Raw genomic sequence first — 19,033 nt, 5'->3', positions numbered from 1 at the left:
ATGCCGACAGGGAAAAGCCACAATTGCTTAGACTCTGAGATTTTGCAAAATTTGTCCCCAAACCTTCAGGGTATTTTCACTTCCTAAGAATTCTCCAAATGGCTTTCGTAGAAACACTTGATTGACTTGTTATCCTCCAAATGTGGTTTGTGTATTTACCACTTTTGCACTTTTCTCTCACTGTTCCAACCAAAGCATGATATCCTAACAACTCTGTCTGATCAAATCTTATCCATTGACTTATAAATTCCATAGTTTTGTAAAATTGTCCAATCCCTGAATTACCTCTCATCCCTCGAGATCCTTTTGACGTGGTCTGCAAGTTCTTCAGTTGTCTGATATTTTGCTACCTATGGAGTCTTCTAAGATTTTTATGGTTTCCTGCCTTACGTTTAAGTCCTTTATCCATTTTGAGTTTATTTTTGTATATGGTGTAAGTTGGTGGTCTAGTTTCATTTTTTTTTTGCATGTATCTGTCCAATTTTCCCAACACCATTTATTGAAGAGACTGTCTTTACTCCATTGTATGCTCTTGCCTCCTTTGTCAAATATTAATTGAGCATAGGAGGGTGAGAGGGTAAGAGATCAACCAAAGGACTTGTATGCATGCATATGAGCAAAACCAATGGGCATAGACAGTAGGGGGTGAGGGCTTGTGCTTGGGGGAAGGGGTGCTGGGGAAGAGGTCAATGGAGGCAAAAAGGAGACTCGTGTAATACTTTAAACAATAAAGAATTTAAAAAATAAATGCAAAAAAAATTAATTGAATATTTTAACATGATTGAACTTTTTTATAACATCTTAGACTTTAACCTCCTTGAAGATAAAAAGCCCATCTCACTCTTTTCCACATTTTCACTGTGCCAAACATTTTGTTGTTTATAGTAGGCACTCAGTAAATACTTGCCAATTTGACTCTACCCTTATTTAACTAATGAACTGTGGGAAATGGAAGACCAGATTGCAGAGCAGAAACCATGACCCTCCTTCTTAGCTCTACATTTCACAGAAAATTGGTTAAATGTGATCTTTTTAAACAGTTTGATAATCTTTCCTGTTGGTATATTTAGGTTCTATGTTTTCTCTCTCCTTTCTTCCCTTCTTTTGTTATTCCATATTCCCCATCTATCCTTCTTTAACTGTTCTTATAGTTGTTAAATAACCATTACACCATGCATCCTTGACTTGTCAAAGTCTAATGTTAGTAGGTACTTTGTCTTCTTCAATGCAGACTTTGAACTTAGCTCCATTTACCTCCCATAACAAATTGTATTTTCCAAAAATGTTTCTAACATTTGTTTTGCATGCTCTTCTAATATCTTACCATTCCCCTAGCAAAAGGAGTTATTTCTCCTCCCCATGCCACCGGGAAGACCTGTGTGGCTGCCTAAATAAAGAGATGCTGCAGATGTAATGCTGCGTGGCTTCTGGAATCGGTGAGTAACCCCAGAGGTGATACCCTATGCCGGACTTCTCTGATGTTCATCACTTCTAAACTGACACTGCCTTGTGCATTCTTCTGTACCTTGTGCATTCTTCTGTACCAAATAAACCTTCTTTATCTGGTTTATTTAATGATTTGCCTGGAAGGAGTGAGATTGGCATAAAAAGGAAGAAGTGACAATAGAAAGGTAGAATAGAGTCACATTATGAAGAACATTTCTCTCATGTTGAGGAACTAGGACATCATCCTACAGTAGAGAACCCTTGAAGAGGTGTGACGTGATCTTTTAGAGAAATAATTCTGACGTTATTGGAAGAGAGAGCAAAGCTGAAGGGAAACAACTATTACAGTAATCCAGAAGGGGGATGAAGAGGTCACACTGAATGGACATAAAGAGGCTACGTGAGAGATGTTAAGAGAGTATATTGTTCGAGACATGATTGCTGATTAAATGTGCAAAAGATAACTCTCAAGTTTATGGGCTGGTGGATTCATTCACCAAATCTGGAACTGTGGGAGGAAGGAAAATTTTGGAGAAGAGTAAAATGTGTTTTCCTTGGGATATGTTGATTCTGAAGTACCTTATGGAGTATTTAGGTAGATAACTCATTTAAGGAGAGTACAAAGAAAAGGGAACCAGAAACGATACCTGTAAGAAACAACTAGAGAATAAGAAAATAGAGACAAGACTACCAATGAAGTAAGAAGAGGAGTTTCAAGTAACATTGAACAATGCCCATTCCCACAGAGAAAACAACTAAGATGAAGACTGGGGAAAAAAGTATTCTGGGTTAATTTGCTTTGAATTGGGCAACTGGATCAACAAAGCTATTGTAGCTTCCAAAAATAAGTAGCTACCGGAGAAAACAGTGCAAATGACTGGAGATAAACAGGCTAATCTATGAAAAAGTGACCAATGGAACCGACCTTTTAAAGTGAATGTTGCAGTGCTAGACACTGAACTGGGAAATAATTTAAGCCGCATGGGCCTTCCCCCATGGGAAAGATTCCTAACTAGATAATATAAACTCTGACACAAAACATTTACTATCTCAGAGAAAGAGTTGAGAGATCAGTAATCTCACAAAACAAGAAACCATCTCAACCACACCTCCACTCTCCACCTTGCCCCACAATTCCCTATGTCGAAAAAAAAAAAAGTAGAGAATATAAAATATCCAGGTCTCAAACTATAGGACTAACTGGGAAACAACTGATCAAGTTAAAGTGTGAAGAAAGTCAAGTGATACCAGTTTTTATAGAATGTAGAGCACAGACCTCCAAGGAGGAGCAAGATGAAAAGAAACATCCTGGTAATTGCATACACACTGTGACAACCAATGAATGAAAGAGTAAATATATAAATAAACTGGGACAAAGCATGCAAACTACAAAGATCATGATCTGAAGAAAACTCACACAAAAGAAATAGATTTCTATAAATTGCTTCTTAAGGAACGTGAAGAAAATTTGAATGAAATAAGCAAAAGCTCAGAAACAAGATGATTTAACAAAAAAGAATCTGGACAATCACTGAGCTATAAAAAATGAGCAAGCAAAAATTGAACAAACAACATCACTACACAATAAATTAACAAATTAGAAACAGCATCAAACAGAATAGGCCAGGCTGACAAATAATCAGACTGGCTTTGTGCCCATTTACGCAGGTGATGCCAAATGTGAATCTGGAGCTGCTCAAAGGAATGCAGAGAACTGGGAACAGCAAGCATTTGAATCAACAGATTTTTTTCTCATTAAAAATTGCTTTGAAATAGAATTAGGTATTTAAAGCTATGACAGTAATGTATTCTTGTGAATTCGGATGCAGAAGTAAAATGTAGGACAACAAAGGACAAGGTCAGAGACATGAAAGCAAGTTTTAAGGTTCTTACAATGGAAAGTGGCGTACTTTTGGTGGACAAACTCTTAGGTGGTCTCCATTATGTTCTGAGCCTGGTGTTCACATCCTTGCGTGATCCCACCCCCTGGAGTGTGGGCAGGTCCTGTGACATGTCTCTGACCAATAGTAAATGGTAACAGATGAATGTGATTTTGTATGATTATGTGCTTGCACCGTGAGAGATTACAGTGGCCACCTTGCTGGAGTCTCCTTCCCCTGGGGAACCCCGTGAGGTAAGGAAGTGCTGATGCCGAATAGGACCAGAGGGCAGCCTCTGGCCCACAGGTGGAAAAAACAAAAAAACCTTGAAGCTTTCAGTCCTAGTTGAAAGGAACTAAATGCTGCAAAGAACAACGTAAGTGGGGGAGCGCACCTTTCCCCAGTCCAGCCTCCAGATGAGATCCCTGCCCTGGCGACACCTTGATACAGCTGTGAGACCTCAGCAAAGGACCCAGGCAAGGTGTGCCTGACCTCCGACCCACAGAAGTGGGGGGATAAGGAATGTGTGTTGCTTTAGGCCACATTTGTGGTTGTCATGCAGCAATAAAAAAAATGTATTATGAATTTAACATTTGGGTTTAAATCTCTCATTTATCTGTGTTGTGTTTTCTATTTGTTCCATCTGTACTTTATTGCCCTTTTCCTCTGTTTCTGCCTTCATTTGGATTGAGATTATTTTATGTTCCAATTTGTCTTCTTTCTTGGCTGTTATAAATTTTTATGTGCCTGTTTTTTTACTTTAGGGTTTGCTTTATCGAGTTCTTAACTATACATGTTTATCAAGTCTAAATTCAAGTTATATTACACTGCTTCAAGTGTAGTGTAACCACCTTATAATGTACTTCCATTTCTCCCTTCCCACCTTCGTGTTATTATTGCCATTTATTTTGCTTTTACGTGTTATAAAGTTCACAGTAATTGTTTTTTGCTTAAACAATAAAATATCTTTTAAAGAAATCAACAAAAAAAAGCCCATATACTAGTATTTACCCAGGCATTCCAGTGCTTTTTTGTATGCTTGATCAATTTTAACTGGATGCCAGACACTGAATTGTATGTTGTGACTACTGGATGTATTTTTATTCCTATAAATATTTTTGAGCTCTGTTCTGGGATACATTTAAGTTACTTAGAAACAGTTTCTGTTTCTGTCTTTCCTTCCTTTTTTTTTTTTTTTTATCCTCACCGAGGACATGCTTAGAGAAGGGAGGGAGGGAGGGAAGAGAGAGAGAGAGAGAGAGATCAACATGAGAGAGAAACATCGATTGGTTGCCTTCCATTAAGAGCCCTGACCGGGAATTGAACTGGCAACCTTTCGGTGTGACACTCAACCAATTGAGCCTCTCCAGCCAGGCTAGAAACAGTTTGATCCCTTTTGCATCTTGCTTTTAAGATTGGTTTGTCAAGACTAGATCAGTGTTAAGTCTTTAGTTTCTTCTTCACTACACACTACCATTCTGTGTGTTCTCCCCAATTCCTGGTCAACCCTGACCTTTCCATTCCCGCTCGTGGGAAACGTTAGCTCTGCTCGGCTCAGGTAGGTGAACTTGGCCTCTCAGGTAGTCTCTGCACATGCGTGCACTGGTCAGTGCAGATGCTAGAAGGGACCTTCTGAAGTTCTCTCTCTGGGTGGTGATCCTCTCTCCAGTAACCTGACCCATTGTCTTGATCTCCCCAGACTCGCTGAGCTCCATTTCCTCCACTCAGTTAGTTGAATAGGCTCTGCCCCGACCCCACCCACCTGGCACCACAAGATGGGAATGCTCTGAACACAGTAAGGCAGGGCAATCTCAGGGCTCATCTCATTTCCCATCTCTGCGGGATCACTGTACTTTCTAGCCTGATGTCCCAGGTCTTGAAAACTATCATTTCATAGATGTTATCTATTTTTAGGTTGTTGTAGTCAGCAAGATAATATGACTACTTTGCCTTAGGTGGAAGCGTAAGTCTTGAGTTATTTCTTATGAAAAAGAAAGGCTGACTCAGAGTTGAACCAAGGGTAGACAGGGCACAGCAAGGAGCCCCCACAGAACCATTCTCAAGAAGGACTACAACCCTAATCAAGCAATCGGCAACATAGGCTCCACTTAATTTGAGAATCACTAGTGAACAGTGATTGCAATGTGCCTTATGTTTCTGGTCTTTTTCAATGAATGTGCCACTGTCATTGGTTGTATGCTTCTTATTATTATTGTATGGTGTGTGTGTGTGTGTGTGTGTGTGTGTGTGTGTGTGTTGCAGATAATCTGTCTCTTACGTCCACAGATCTTCAGATTGAAGCACTGAGCAGCCTCCTCTTCATCGGGGCTGCTTTAGATGGGATTCTGAGTTCCGAGCCTCAACGTAATGCCTGCTGGGATCAGACTTCTGGAAGGATTTGGATATATCTGTCATGGGGTGGGGAAGGGACTGTGTAAATTTGTGGCCAGTGGGTAGATTGTGGTAGATAGATGGCCACAAATTATTTGACACTACTCCATCGGCAGGTCGGGTTATGACCCCTCTTCTTGAATGTAGGTGGGCTCTGACAACTACACAGTAGGTGACAACTTTAACAAATAGAATACAGCAGAAATGAAGCTGTGCTGACTTTCTGGGCCTCGTTGCTAAAAAGGCCCCAATCCTAAAAAAAAAAAAATGGCACCTTCCACTTCTCTCTTGGAACTGTCTTTGGGATGGTGGCTCTGGAGGCAGCCAGAAGCCACACAGCACGTCCATAAAGAAGAGTACGATCAGCCCATCGCTAGCTGCTCGTCATTCCTGTGCAGACATCAGACCTGTGAACAGAGGACCTACACACATGGCCCCAGTCATTCCAGATGTTTGAGCCCCTCCAGCGGAGGCCCCAGACATCCTGAAGCAGACAAGTCATCTAGCTGAGCCCCGACCAAATTCCTCAGGCCTAAAACTACAAAATACAGTGGTTGCTGTGAATAGCAAAGAAGAAAAATGGAGTTCAGTCTTGATATCCCTGTTGCATACACACACACACACACAGTGGAGATGTCATGTTGGTGTCTGGATATACGTTCTGGAGTTCGGTGAAGAGGTCCAGAGGGAAGATATGAACTTGGGAGAATCTCCTGTTCTGTTCTACCATTCTTTTTCCATAGTGCTTATCACCTCTGACATTTTCTAGATAATTTATTTATTATGTCTAATGTCTCTGTCTTCCCCAATACAGTGTGAACTCCACAAAGGATTTTTATTTTATTCACTAACATATCCCCTGCATGCACAACAGTGACTGACATATAGAAACAGACACTCAAATATTTGTTGAATAAAGGAACCAACTTAAAAATGGTATTTAAGACCTTTTTAGTGATGAGATTCCTTTGGGAAGGAGTGAATTAGAGAAAAGACAGGTTTGAGAACGTGCATTTTCAACACTTAGAGGTGGAAAAGATTAGAGGAACCAGCCAGGAGATTGAGAGGATGCAGCCAATAAGGAAGGAGGATGAATAACAGATGGTGCTCGCGAAGCAAAGCACAGAAAGTGTCTCAAGAAGGGGAGTGACCGAGTACGTCAGTGATGCTGATGGGTAGAGTAACACGAGCACTGAGCATTAGCTACTCGAGTTGCCCCTGTAGAAAGTTCACCAAGCACCTTAACATAATTAGTTTTAGTAGAAGAAACAGATTTTTAAAAATGGGTTTTGCTGCCCTAACCTGTTTGGCTTAGTAGATAGAGCGTCGGCCTGCAGACTGAAGGGTCTCAGGTTCGATTCCGGTTAAGGGCATGTACCTCGGTTGCCGGCATATCCCCAGTTGGGGGGTGTGCAGGAGGCGGCTGATTGATGTTTCTCTCTCATCGATGTTTCTAACTCTCTATCCCTCTCCCTTCCTCTCTGTTAAAAAATCAATAAAATATATTTTTTTAAAAAATGGGTTTTGCTGTCAACTGGAGACGAGAAATGGCTGAGGGGAATAGGATGCCAGGGTTTGTGTTGACATATTATACAATGATTTGTATGCTAAATAGAAGTAATCTTACAGAGAGGAAAAACCTAACACCACCACGAAAACAGGGGCAATTGAAGGTGAAAAAGGATGAAATCCAGTGTATAAGTGAGTGGATTAGCCCTAAATAAGAGTAACAAAATAACTTATCTACAGTTAGCAAGAGGGAATGTATAATAGATGGGTACAGAGGCCGGTCTATTGGTAGATATGGTACAAATTCCCTTCTGTTTGGTTGTATTTCCTCAGGAAAACAGGACAAGGTCATCAGCTAAGAATGAAGACAGAGGGATGGGAACAGTCCTTTAGCACTGTCCTTGCACACACTTGGTGCATATCTCATTTTAGAACTTGTACAATGTGCTATAATTATTTATGAGCATGTCTCTTTCTCCACTAAACTCTAAAATTATTCAAAGTAGGTAAGTAGTTTTTTATTTTTCCACTACCAGCAAGTAACAAAATGCCCTGCAAATAATTGTTTGTTAATTCACCAACACAGAATAAATGAATGTTATACCGTAAACTCCTCTAAGACATCACAGCAAAGCCTGAAGTTTGAAAACTGCAATAAATAAAATACTATCAAGTATCTATTTCATAAACATATTTAAATTGCAAATATTAAAAAACTGAACCCATTAAACTTCAACTTATTGTGAAATTTAAGAATTAGAGATAGAACATAAACATTTCTCTTTTGTAACATACTAATGAAATAACATGTCAATATTAAAAATAACTATGTAATAATGATAAAAACTATGTAGAATTATGAATTAATCTAGAGTACATGTCACACTATTCCTAGGTATTTGACATTTCATGACAAAATGTCAAAGTTCAGCGCCAAAAAAACCAACATCTTCCAAGAAGGATTTACTACAAAAATATCTTCCATATTAAAAAAAGTAGACCTTTTACACCATGGCCATAATTTATAAGCATATAGTTTTCTCTTGACACCAAGTATGAGAACAAAGGAAAATGAAGAGCCTTAGATCAAGTGGGGGAGGATGGAATGTGCTCCTGACATTTAGCATGCTCTCATTACTTAAGAGGTTTGTAGTAACCAATACAACACAAAAATGATTATTTGGCTACAATTTTTAACTTTCATACAAATCCCAAAAACTGTAAATTGTGTTACTTATAACAATTATTTTTAAACTCACCAAAATTCAAAACATTATTTAAAAATTCTAGAAATAAAAACAAACAAATTATGAACAGGCTATAATTCATTTAATTCTTTATTACTTTGGAACATTCTTTTTCCTTTAATAAAAAGAATAGCAGTGATACATGTGCTACTGGTAGAAAATTAAGAGATCTTCTATAAAATGCTATGAAAAGAAATTTCAATTATTACTGAATATGCCAACTCTTAATTTAAAAAGTGCAAAAGAAGTCAATCAACGGACTTAACCTTGACGGTGACCCAATTCCTTCTGAACCCATGATTTGTTATGCTTCCTGGCTAATCCTTCAGAAAAGTCTTTCCATATATGCACAGAATAGTTCAGTACACCAAGACGTAGGCACAGAACAGGAACGTGAGCAGGTCACCCGACACAGCTGGCCTTACGCTGGGTTACAGCAATGAAGTCCACAGGAGCAGGTGGGGAAGGACACGACACGATCCAGTGATGCACTGTGGTCAGAGACCCAGAGCATGACTTCCCTGGGACCTGAGGCTCAGCTGCTTATTAGGTACAATGGAAATAAAACTGAAAGGAACCTGAAGAGGAAATAACACTGGAAGGTATGATTCAACATGTTTTACTTTTGGTGAAGTCAAATGGTTTCCACCACTGAGCAAATTGCAGTGCTTTCTTCCTCTGATCCTCAAAGCTTTCTCGGACCCCTTTCCTCCAAAGTCGTGGCTCTATATCCAGCATCCCACCAATGATTTCCTTTTAAAGAATGAGAAAAATACAGACACATGTATGTATAAATGCTGAAAGCAGGAATGAAACGACTTTTTATTCTGCTACTAAATATAGCATTAAGTAGTTTCAGTGAAAATGTTCAAATTTTACATAAAGATTAGTTTCAAGGTAAAAAAAAAAATCTGGTTTTCACTTAGTTCTAATTATGCAAACCCTATAATCTTAGGAGTCTCCCTGTCAAGCAATTTGTCCATTTTGTTGCCTATTGGCACATTTACCAGACAGCAGCAAAAGGAGGAAGAGAAAGTGAAATTTAATTTATTTGATCCTTATTAGCTGCTCTGGTTTGAAAAACTAATCAACCTCTAATAATTATTAACTTGGTTGTTCAACTGTAGTTGAATCTCAGGCTAATGTTCGCTCTGCTACCCAGTATATTTATAAACCAATTGCGGCAGGGAGGAGGGAAGGTGGAGGTGGAAGAGGGCATAGAGGGAATAAATGGTGATGGAAAAAATAAAATTCTAAGCATTTATAAAAAATAAAATAAATGATAATTTACTTCAATTTCACTAGAATGAAGTTTTAAAAAAGTAAATTTTGTCATGTTCAATGACAAAATTCTGTCATTACTGAATAACAGAATGTTTCAGAACAATGAAAACAAATTTCTCTCTACTTAACTCTGGAAAAAAATATTGTGAAAATTCTCAAACAAGTTTCTGTAATATATCTCAACAGTTCAAAGATGCATGTGATTTTGGGACCCTGGTTAACCCTTTAAGGACAGCAGCATAAAAAGTTTCTAATCCAAACCTCAGGGGTTGAGATTCCTCTTGACATGTCCCTTCTTCACTGTAGAAGATGGTCTTTGATAGGAGATAAAGTGGGGAGGGAGCACAGGGAACCCTGGGAATTCATCAAGGCTCCTCTAAGTACAGGACGATCTGAGAGGAAAGGTGGAGCTACCCTACAGTGAAAGGTCACTTGTAGAGCTATTACTGCCTGGACTTATTTAGACTGCCTAAGTGGTTATGTTAATTTTATTCTAATTCCTGACGCTGGCTTACCCACCACCCAGAATCTCAGCAGACACATGGGAGGACTACACCCCTAGAAGGCAACTTGTAGTAGTGAAAAGAACCTACTGGCCCTGGAAGATCTACACTCCAGTATCTTCCCAGAAACGATGTATAAAATGAGTCATGTATGATTCTTGAAATATACAATGCTTACTTATAAATGAAGAGGTGAAATCATTTGCTCTCTAGTTCAATGATGAGTGCATGTACCCTTGGTTCTGCCATTTATTAGCAAATTATGTTGGGCAAGTTATATAACCTCTCTGAAGCTCAGTTTCTTCATCTATAAAATGAAAGTAATAACAATATCTATATAATAATGTTATTGTGAGAATTAAATGAGTGCTCAGAACAACACCTGTGTCAGTGTAAACCCTCAGTAAATGTTAGCAACTACCATTCTCAGCACGAGGCTGGCTGATTCCACAGAAAAACACTACAGTCATTGTTAACACTGACAACAAATCTTTGGTTCCAAAGCGACATTCCTGACTGTAACAAATATCCTGGATTAATGTTATTAATAGATGCTAGGTTGTCCCTCTAAAAAATGGGTGGAACAGTACTCACCAACCTCACTGTATACCGTGACTGAAGTTTTGACTTCCCTTCAAAAGAAAAGTGCTACTAAATGGCTAAACACTCGAATGTTATTAAATTAGTGAGCATACCTTTCCAAAGTAATGAGGGAATTTGTGTTGATCTTCAATGACATGAGCAAACCCTCCTTGAAGACCGAAATCCACAGAGAAGTAAGGTAAGCCTTTAGGCACCTAAATAAATAAATAAATCACATGTAAATGCACACAAAATCAGGAAGTCATGCTTAACCCCTCTTTTTGCTGTCTGGCATGTCAGTAACTAAGTATCCCTCAAGAAAAAGTAAAAAAATTAAAAAGTTAAATTTCTAATCTAGAAATATTGAGGCAATGACCTAACACTCTATGAAACACATTTCATTTGGTAGCCTTTCAACCAGATAGCTCTTCATAATTCAATAATTTCATCAAAACCAATTATTTTTTAGGAATCCAAAATGGCGGCAGAGTAAGTGGAAACTACAATGACTCTCCCAGGACCAAACTGGCATACAACTAAAATACAGGAAAACCATCCTGAATAATCAACTGAAGACTGGCTAGAGAAAATCCTGATAACCAAGGACGGAAAGTGGAGATCCCATCGTGGCTGTAGGAAGGGTTAGGCGTGAAAGGGCTGGCCGGGCTCCCACAGGCAGCAGATGAAATTCTGGAGGGATATCTCAGCTGCAGGGGTTCCCACTGAGAACTAGGGCCACCTAGCAGAGGGTACTAGAACAGAGAAAGGTGCCCACATAACATCTGGCTGTGAAAAGCAGCAGGGTTGCTGTCTGCCAGGGAGAGACAGCTGGAAATGCAGGAACCCTCTTAAAGGGCCAATACACATTTTCATGTACAGCCACTCACCTTGGGTTCTGACAGAGAGAGGGCAGAGTGAATTAGAGCTGTGTGAGGAAATTCTAAGGTTGGGGACCCTGGGTTTAGAGATCGGAAGGCAGCCACCCCGATTTCCTGTGCTGAGTCATTCCCCAGGCAACTTTTGCCTGTGGGTGCAGCAACTACCGCACCCTCTTGGAAAACCTCTCACCACACCCTGTGGAATCTACATCTTGCTGTGGTTAACAGCCTGAGGCTAATTGAGACTGAATAACAATCAGACTGTAGGCAGAAGTGGGTCTCTGGTGGTTTTTAGTCCTTGCCTGATCTAATTCAAAGCCTGGAGCTAGGGAAAGCAGACCTCGGCGCACATCTTGGTCCTTTCCAAAGGCACTGAGCACCAGCAGAAGGAGCCACAAGCTGTGCATTGCTGATAGCTCCAAACAGGGTACTCAGGGCCAGTCACCAACAGCGTCTGACATTGTCATGCGCTAGAGATTGGGAGTCGTAGCAGATCTACCTAATACACAGACACAAACCCAAACAGGCAGCCAAATGAGAAGACAAAAAACAAACAAACAAAAAAGAAAAAAAAAAAACAACCAAGCCCCAAATGAAAGAACAAGAGAATTCTCCAGGAGAAGAGCTAAACGAAATGGACATCCAACAATTATCAGGATATGGCGTTCAGAATAATTATTGCAAGGATGAACAACTGCATAAAAAAAGATACAGAAACTATGAAAAAACACCAGTCGGAAATGAAGAATGGCATAGCACTAATAAAGAACACAATGGAAAGAATAAACAGAAAATTAGGGGAAGCCTAGGATCAGATGAATTGGTGAATTAGAAGACAGGGTGGAAAAAAAAAATCACTCAATCAGAGAAACAAAAAGAAAAACAGGACAGCTTAAGGGAGTTGTGGGACAATGTGAAATGTAACAATACTCACATCATAGGAGTTCCAGATGGTGAAGAAAGTGAGCAAGGGATAGAGAACTTGTTTGAAGAAATAATGATAGAAAACTACCCTAACCTGGTGAAGGAAAAAGTCATACAAGTTCAGAAGGCACAGAGAGTCCCAAGCAAGAAGAACCCAAACAGGCCCACACCCAGACACATCCTAATTAAAATGCCAAAAATTAAAGACAAAGATAGAATTTTAGAGGCAGCAACAGAAAAATAATTGTTACCTACAAAGGAGCTCCCATAAGGCTGTCAGCTATCTTTTATCATAAACTCTACAAGCCAGAAGGGAATGGCGTGAAGGGTTCAAGGTAATGAAAAGCAAGATTCTGAAACCAAGATTACTATATCCAGCAAGGCTATCATTCAAAATAGATGGTGAAATAAAGAGCTTCCAAGGCAAAAAAAAAAAAAAAAAAAAAAGCTAACAGAGTTTATTACCACTAAACCAGCACTGCAAGAAATGCTAAAGGAACTGCTATAATGAGAAGAAAAAATACATAGAGAGAAACATAGGCATATTGAATTAAAATGGCAATAAATAAGTACCTATCAATAATAATCTTAAATGGAAATGGATTAAATGCTCTAATCAAAAGACATAGAATAGCTGAATGGATACAAAAACATGTCACAAACATATGTTGTCCACAAGAGACCCACCTCAAAACAAAATACTCATACAAGATGAGAGTGAAGGGATGGGAAAAAATTTTCCCAGGCAAATGGAAATGAAAAAAAAAGCTGGGGTAGCAATACTCGTATCTGACAAAATAGACTTCAAAATGAAGACCATCATAAGAGACAAAGAAGGCCACTTCATAATACTAAAGGTAATGATTCAACAAGAAAATATAACCCTTGTAAACATATATGCATCCAATATAGGAGCATCCAAGTACATTAAACAACTCTTGATGGACCTTAAAGGAGAGACTGACAGCAATACAGTCATAATGGGGGACTTGAACAACCCACTGACATCACTGGATAAATCTTCCAGACAAAAAATTAACAAGGAAACAGGGACCTTAAATAACACTAGATCACGTGGATCTAAGTGATATTTACAGAACATTTCACATCAAAGCAATAGAATATACATTCTTCTCAAGTGCACATGGAACATTCTCAAAGATAGACCACATATTAGGGCATAAAACAAGTCTATAGAAATTCAAGAAGACTGATATAATACCAAGAATCTTCTCAGATCACAACGGTATGAACTTAGAAATCAACTAAAATAAAAACACTCAAAAACATTCAAACACATGCAGGCTAATAGCATGTTATTAAACAATGAATGGTTACCAACGAGATCAAGCAAGAAATAAAGAACTTCCTGGAAACAAGTGAAAATGAACACACAGCCACCCAAAACCTTTGAGACATGGCGAAAGCAGTCCTGAGAGAAAAGTTCATAGCACTTCAGGCCTACCTCAAGAAACAAGAAAAAGTACTAATAAACTATCTAATCCTACAACTAAATAAACTAGAAAGAGAACAGCAAGAAGAGCCTATAGAAGTAGGAAGGAAATAATAAAGATCAGAACAGAAATAAATGACAGAGACTAAGAAAACAGTACAAAAGATCAATAAATACAAGAGCTGGTTCTTTGAAAAGATAAACAAGATTGATGAACCTCTAGCCAGACTCATCAAGAAACAAATAAATATAAACAGAGATGAAAGAGGTGATATAACAACGGAAACCACAGAAATACAAAGGATTGTGTGTAAACAAACTGGATAATCTGGGTGAAATGGACAAATTCCTAGAAACATACAATCTTCCAAAACTCAATCAGGAAGAATCAGAAAACCTGAATAGGCAATAACAGCTGATGAAATTGAAGCAGTAATTTAAAAACTTCCAGCAAACAAAAGTCCTGGACTGGATGGATTTACAGATAAATTTTACCAAACATTCAAAAACAACTAACACTTATCCTCCTTAAACTATTCCAAAAAATTCAAGAGGAAGGAACACTTCCAAGCTCTTTTTATGAGGCTAGCATTATCCTAATTACAAACCAGATAAAGACACTACAAAGAAATAAAATTACAGGCCAATATCCCTGATGAAAAAAGATGCTAAAATCTTTAACAAAATATTAGCAAATAAGATCCAGCAATATATTAAAAAGGTCATACACCATGATCAAGTGGGATTTATTCCAGGGATGCAAGGCTGGTACAATATTCACAAATCAATAAATGTGACACATCATATAAACAAATTGAAAGATAAAAACCACATGATCATATCAATAAATTCAGAAAAAGTATTCAACAGAATACAGCACCATTTTTTGATAAAAACTCTCAGTAAAGTGGGCATAGAAGGATCATACCTCAACATAATAAAGGTCATATACGAAAAACCTACAGCCATCATAATACTCAATGGGCAAAAACTAAAAGCATTTCCCTTAAGAACAGGCACAAGACAAAGATGCTCACTTTCACCCTTATTCAACATAGCACTGGAAGTCCTAGCCACAGGAATCAGACAAAAAGAAGAGATAAAATGCATACAAACTGGAAAGGAGGAAATAAAACTGTCATTATTTGCAGATGACATGATATTGCACATAGTTAACCCTAAAGTCTCCACCAGGAAACTACTACACTTAATAAATGAATTTGGCAAGGTAGCAGGATACAAAATCAACATCCACAAATCTATGGCATTTTTATACACCAATAATGAACTCTCAGAAAGAGAAACTAAAACAGCAATCCCATTGTCCTAGCCCCGTGGTCGGCAAACTGCGGCTCACGAGCCACATGCGGCTCTTTGGCCCCTTGAGTGTGGCTCTTCCTAAGCCTTAGGAGTACCCTAATTAAGTTAATAACAATGTACCTACCTATATAGTTTAAGTTTAAAAAATTTGGCTCTCAAAAGAAATTTCAATCGTTGTACTGTTGATATTTGGCTCTGTTGACTAATGAGTTTGCCGACAACTATCCTAGCTGGTTTGGCTCAGTGGATAGAGCGTCAGCCTGGGGACTGAAGGGTCCGGGTTTAATTCCAGTAAAGGGCACATGCCTCGGTTGCAGGCTCAATCCCCACTAGGGGTGTGCAGGAGGCAGCCGATCAATGATTCTCTCTCATCAATATTTCTATCTCTCTCTCTCCCTCTCCTTTCCTCTCTGAAATCAATAAAAAATATAGATATTAAAATATTTTAAAAAAACAGCAATCCCATTTACCATTGCAACAAAAGAAAAGTAAGATATCTAGGAATAAACTTAACCAATAAGGTAAAAGACCTGTACTTGGAAAACTATAGGACATTGAAAACAGAAATAGAGGAAGATACAAAGAAATGCAAGTGTATACACCATGTAATATCATTAATATGTCTATACTACCCAAAGCAATTTACAAATTCAATGCAATCCATATTAAAACGCCAACAGCATACTTCACAGAGTTAGAACAAATACTCCAAAAATATATATGGAACCATAAAAGACCCTGAATTGCTGCAGCAATCTTGAGAAAGAAGAACGAAGTAGGAGGGAACACAATACCAGATATCAAACTGCTCTACAAAGTCATTGTAACCAAAACAGCCTGGTACTGGCACAAGAACAGGCATATAAACCAATGGATCAGAACAGAGACCCCAGAAATTGACACATCATTATAGTCAATTAATATTTGACAAAGGAGGCAAGAACATACAATGGAGTAAAGACAGTCTCTTCAACAAATGGTGCTGAGAAAACTGGACAGACACTTGAAGAAAGATGAAACTAGACCACCAACTTACACCATACACAAGATAAATTCAAGGTGGATAAAAGACTTAAATGTAAGGCATAAAACCATAAAAATCTTATAAGAAAACATAGGCAGTAAAATCTCAGACATCTTATATAGCAATATGTTTACGGATACATCTTCTAGGGCAAAGGAAACTAAGGAGAAAATAAACAAAAGGAACTATATCAAAATAAAAAGCTTCTGCACAGCAAAGAAACCACCATCAAATTGAAAAGGAAACCCACTGAATGGGAGGACCTTTTTGCCAATAATACATCTGATAAGGGGGTTAATATCCAAAATTTATAAAGTACTCATACAAATCAACAAAAAGAAGACGAACAATCCAATTTAAAAATGGGCAAAATACCTGAATAGACATTTCTCCAAAAAGGACATACAAATGGCCAGGAGATACATGAAAAACTGCTCAACGTCACTAATCGGTAGAGAAACACAAATTATGAAAAAAAAATCAATTATCCATTATTTGCCATGAATATGTTGGCAAATAATGGATAAAAGCTCCAATAAGGCAGGTCAAATACTTTATGAAACTACCAAGGACAAAAAGCTCTTAAAACACGTATAATGAGGGTTTTGTGTGTGTGTGTGTGTGTGTGTGTGTGTGTGTGTGTGTGTGTGTTTCAGAATAAAAATGTCAAAATAACTCAAGATTGTTTACTTCATGCTCAAAACACTTTTATTATTTTAAAATGATACTAGAAAGCTTGTTAACCTAATAATTGACCTGCTTTGGAATTATTCTTATACTCAAGTTCTATTCACAATTCTATCACATAATTACTAAATCCTAAAGCTAAGATGGACCTCAAAAACTCATCTGGCTCCTTCCTCACCTGCTGTGACTCTCAGATGCAGCACTATGCAGGACTTAGAAAAAGCGATTGGTGCTATATCAAAGTTGAATACACAACTACTAAGGACTGGGTATCTTTTTCTTATTTTCCATACTGGTTAAGTTAAAATATTAAAACCCTCTGGGTATTTAAATACTTATCTAAGTTTTAAAAACAAACTTATAATAAGTAGGTGATGGTTTACCAGTACAAAAACTGCATATGCTGTGTAGCAAATGGAGAATAAAACATTTCTTTTAAAATTTCTACTTCAAAATACATTATTTTTGACTGCCATGAAAATCATGTTCTAAAAGAATATTTAATGGCATTGGAAATTATGATATGCGAAGTGAAAAACAGGCACAAAAGATGTGCATACATTAGCTACCTTTTTCTATAAGCTCATAAGACAGAAGTATGTAGGACATTTAGGAGAATTTTTATGTATTGTTTTTAAGTATATTGTCTAGCTCCATTCACTAGCAAAGGAAAAGAAAAAGATTGTAGAGAATATTTTACCTCTGAATTAAAACTATCTTCGATAATGCATGAAATTTGAATATTTTGACTGGGATATAATAAATGTAGTAAGGAATCCTATCATTCACATGTATCAGGAGTCTAGCTTCCCAAAAGAAGAAATGGGAGAAAAATGTTCTAGTGATATCTACTACTAGAACAGGGTCGGCAAACTTAAGAAACTTATAAAAGTTTCCATTTAAATAAACTATTTGGAGGCTTTGCAGATCATAATTTCTGTCATAACACTCAACCCTGTGCTTATAGCATGAAACCTGCCAAAGATAATACATAAACAAATGGGTGCAGCTGTGTTCCACACAAGCAGGCAGCAGGCTGGATTCAGCGCACAGCCTGAGGTTCCCAAATCCTGCCCTAAATATAAGCTCCATCAAGTCAGGGATCACCTCTGTTTTGTTCCACTATGCATGAAAAGCACCTAAATAGTGCCTGGTAAATAGGAGGCACTCAATAAACATCTGTAGACTAAATTACATTTTTAATAGAAAAATAAAACAGAATTCAGAATTCTATCTTTATTTCATTCCATTTCTATTTCTAGAAAAGAGAAAGGTCATTAAAAAATTACTCAACTTATGTGAACCTTACATCTAAAAGTTGATCTGGGCGTGCTCCCCCTCCCAGAAGCATGCCTGTGCCTTTCCCTCCCCCTCTGCTCCCACACGTGTTGTCTCCTAGACTCTAAGGGACCCCACGAGACCTGCAACCAGGGGAGCACTGGGCAGCAGCAGCTTGTCCCGGGCTAAACCCTGAACCTGCCTCCAAGGCCCCCTTTTCTCTGAGTTCTCAGTGAGCCAGAGCAGCCCAGCCTCGGCTCTCCTGTTGCTTCTTCTACCTCAAGTCCTTCCTTGTGTCACTGTCCCAGCTTTAATAAGCGCATTCTCAAAATCAACATTTTAAAAAGTTGACCTGTAAATCAGTATTAAACTATGAAAAATGGTGGGAAAACTCCCCATAATAAACCTGTACTCTAACTCAACTACTTGAAAGGGATATAACAGAAAACCTTTGAATAAGAAAACAGCAACAAAAAAGAAATGAGTCCAGGTGGGTAGCCAGGTAGTTAGGGCATCCCCATATGCCAAGGTGGTAGGGTAGGTTCCATCCCAGGTCAGGGCACACACAAGAAGAAACCAATGAATGCATTAACAAGTGGAACAACAAAATCGATGATATTCATTCAT

The 19,033-nt window shown here is 38.2% G+C and overlaps 1 protein-coding gene across 2 annotated transcripts in view; it reads right to left on the bottom strand.

The window, feature by feature from the left end:
• Positions 1-8,545: 8,545 nt before the first annotated feature.
• CWF19L2 (CWF19-like 2, cell cycle control (S. pombe)) overlaps positions 8,546-19,033 on the bottom strand; it is an 87,364-nt gene continuing 76,876 nt past the window's right edge. For both annotated transcript variants that reach the window (XM_014532895.1, XM_014532896.1), the window contains 2 exons: positions 10,956-11,057; positions 8,546-9,226 (listed from right to left, as the gene is read on the bottom strand). In XM_014532895.1, the coding sequence (XP_014388381.1) occupies positions 9,083-9,226; positions 10,956-11,057 (246 nt within the window). In that variant the 3' untranslated portion in view covers positions 8,546-9,082. The remainder of the gene's footprint in view (positions 9,227-10,955; positions 11,058-19,033) is intronic.

This window comes from Myotis brandtii, unplaced genomic scaffold (assembly GCF_000412655.1).
Source record: "Myotis brandtii unplaced genomic scaffold, ASM41265v1 scaffold920, whole genome shotgun sequence".
Classification (NCBI taxonomy): domain Eukaryota; kingdom Metazoa; phylum Chordata; class Mammalia; order Chiroptera; family Vespertilionidae; genus Myotis; species Myotis brandtii.
Note: the sequence above shows the minus strand (reverse complement) of the source record. Positions and strands in the feature narration are given on the sequence as shown.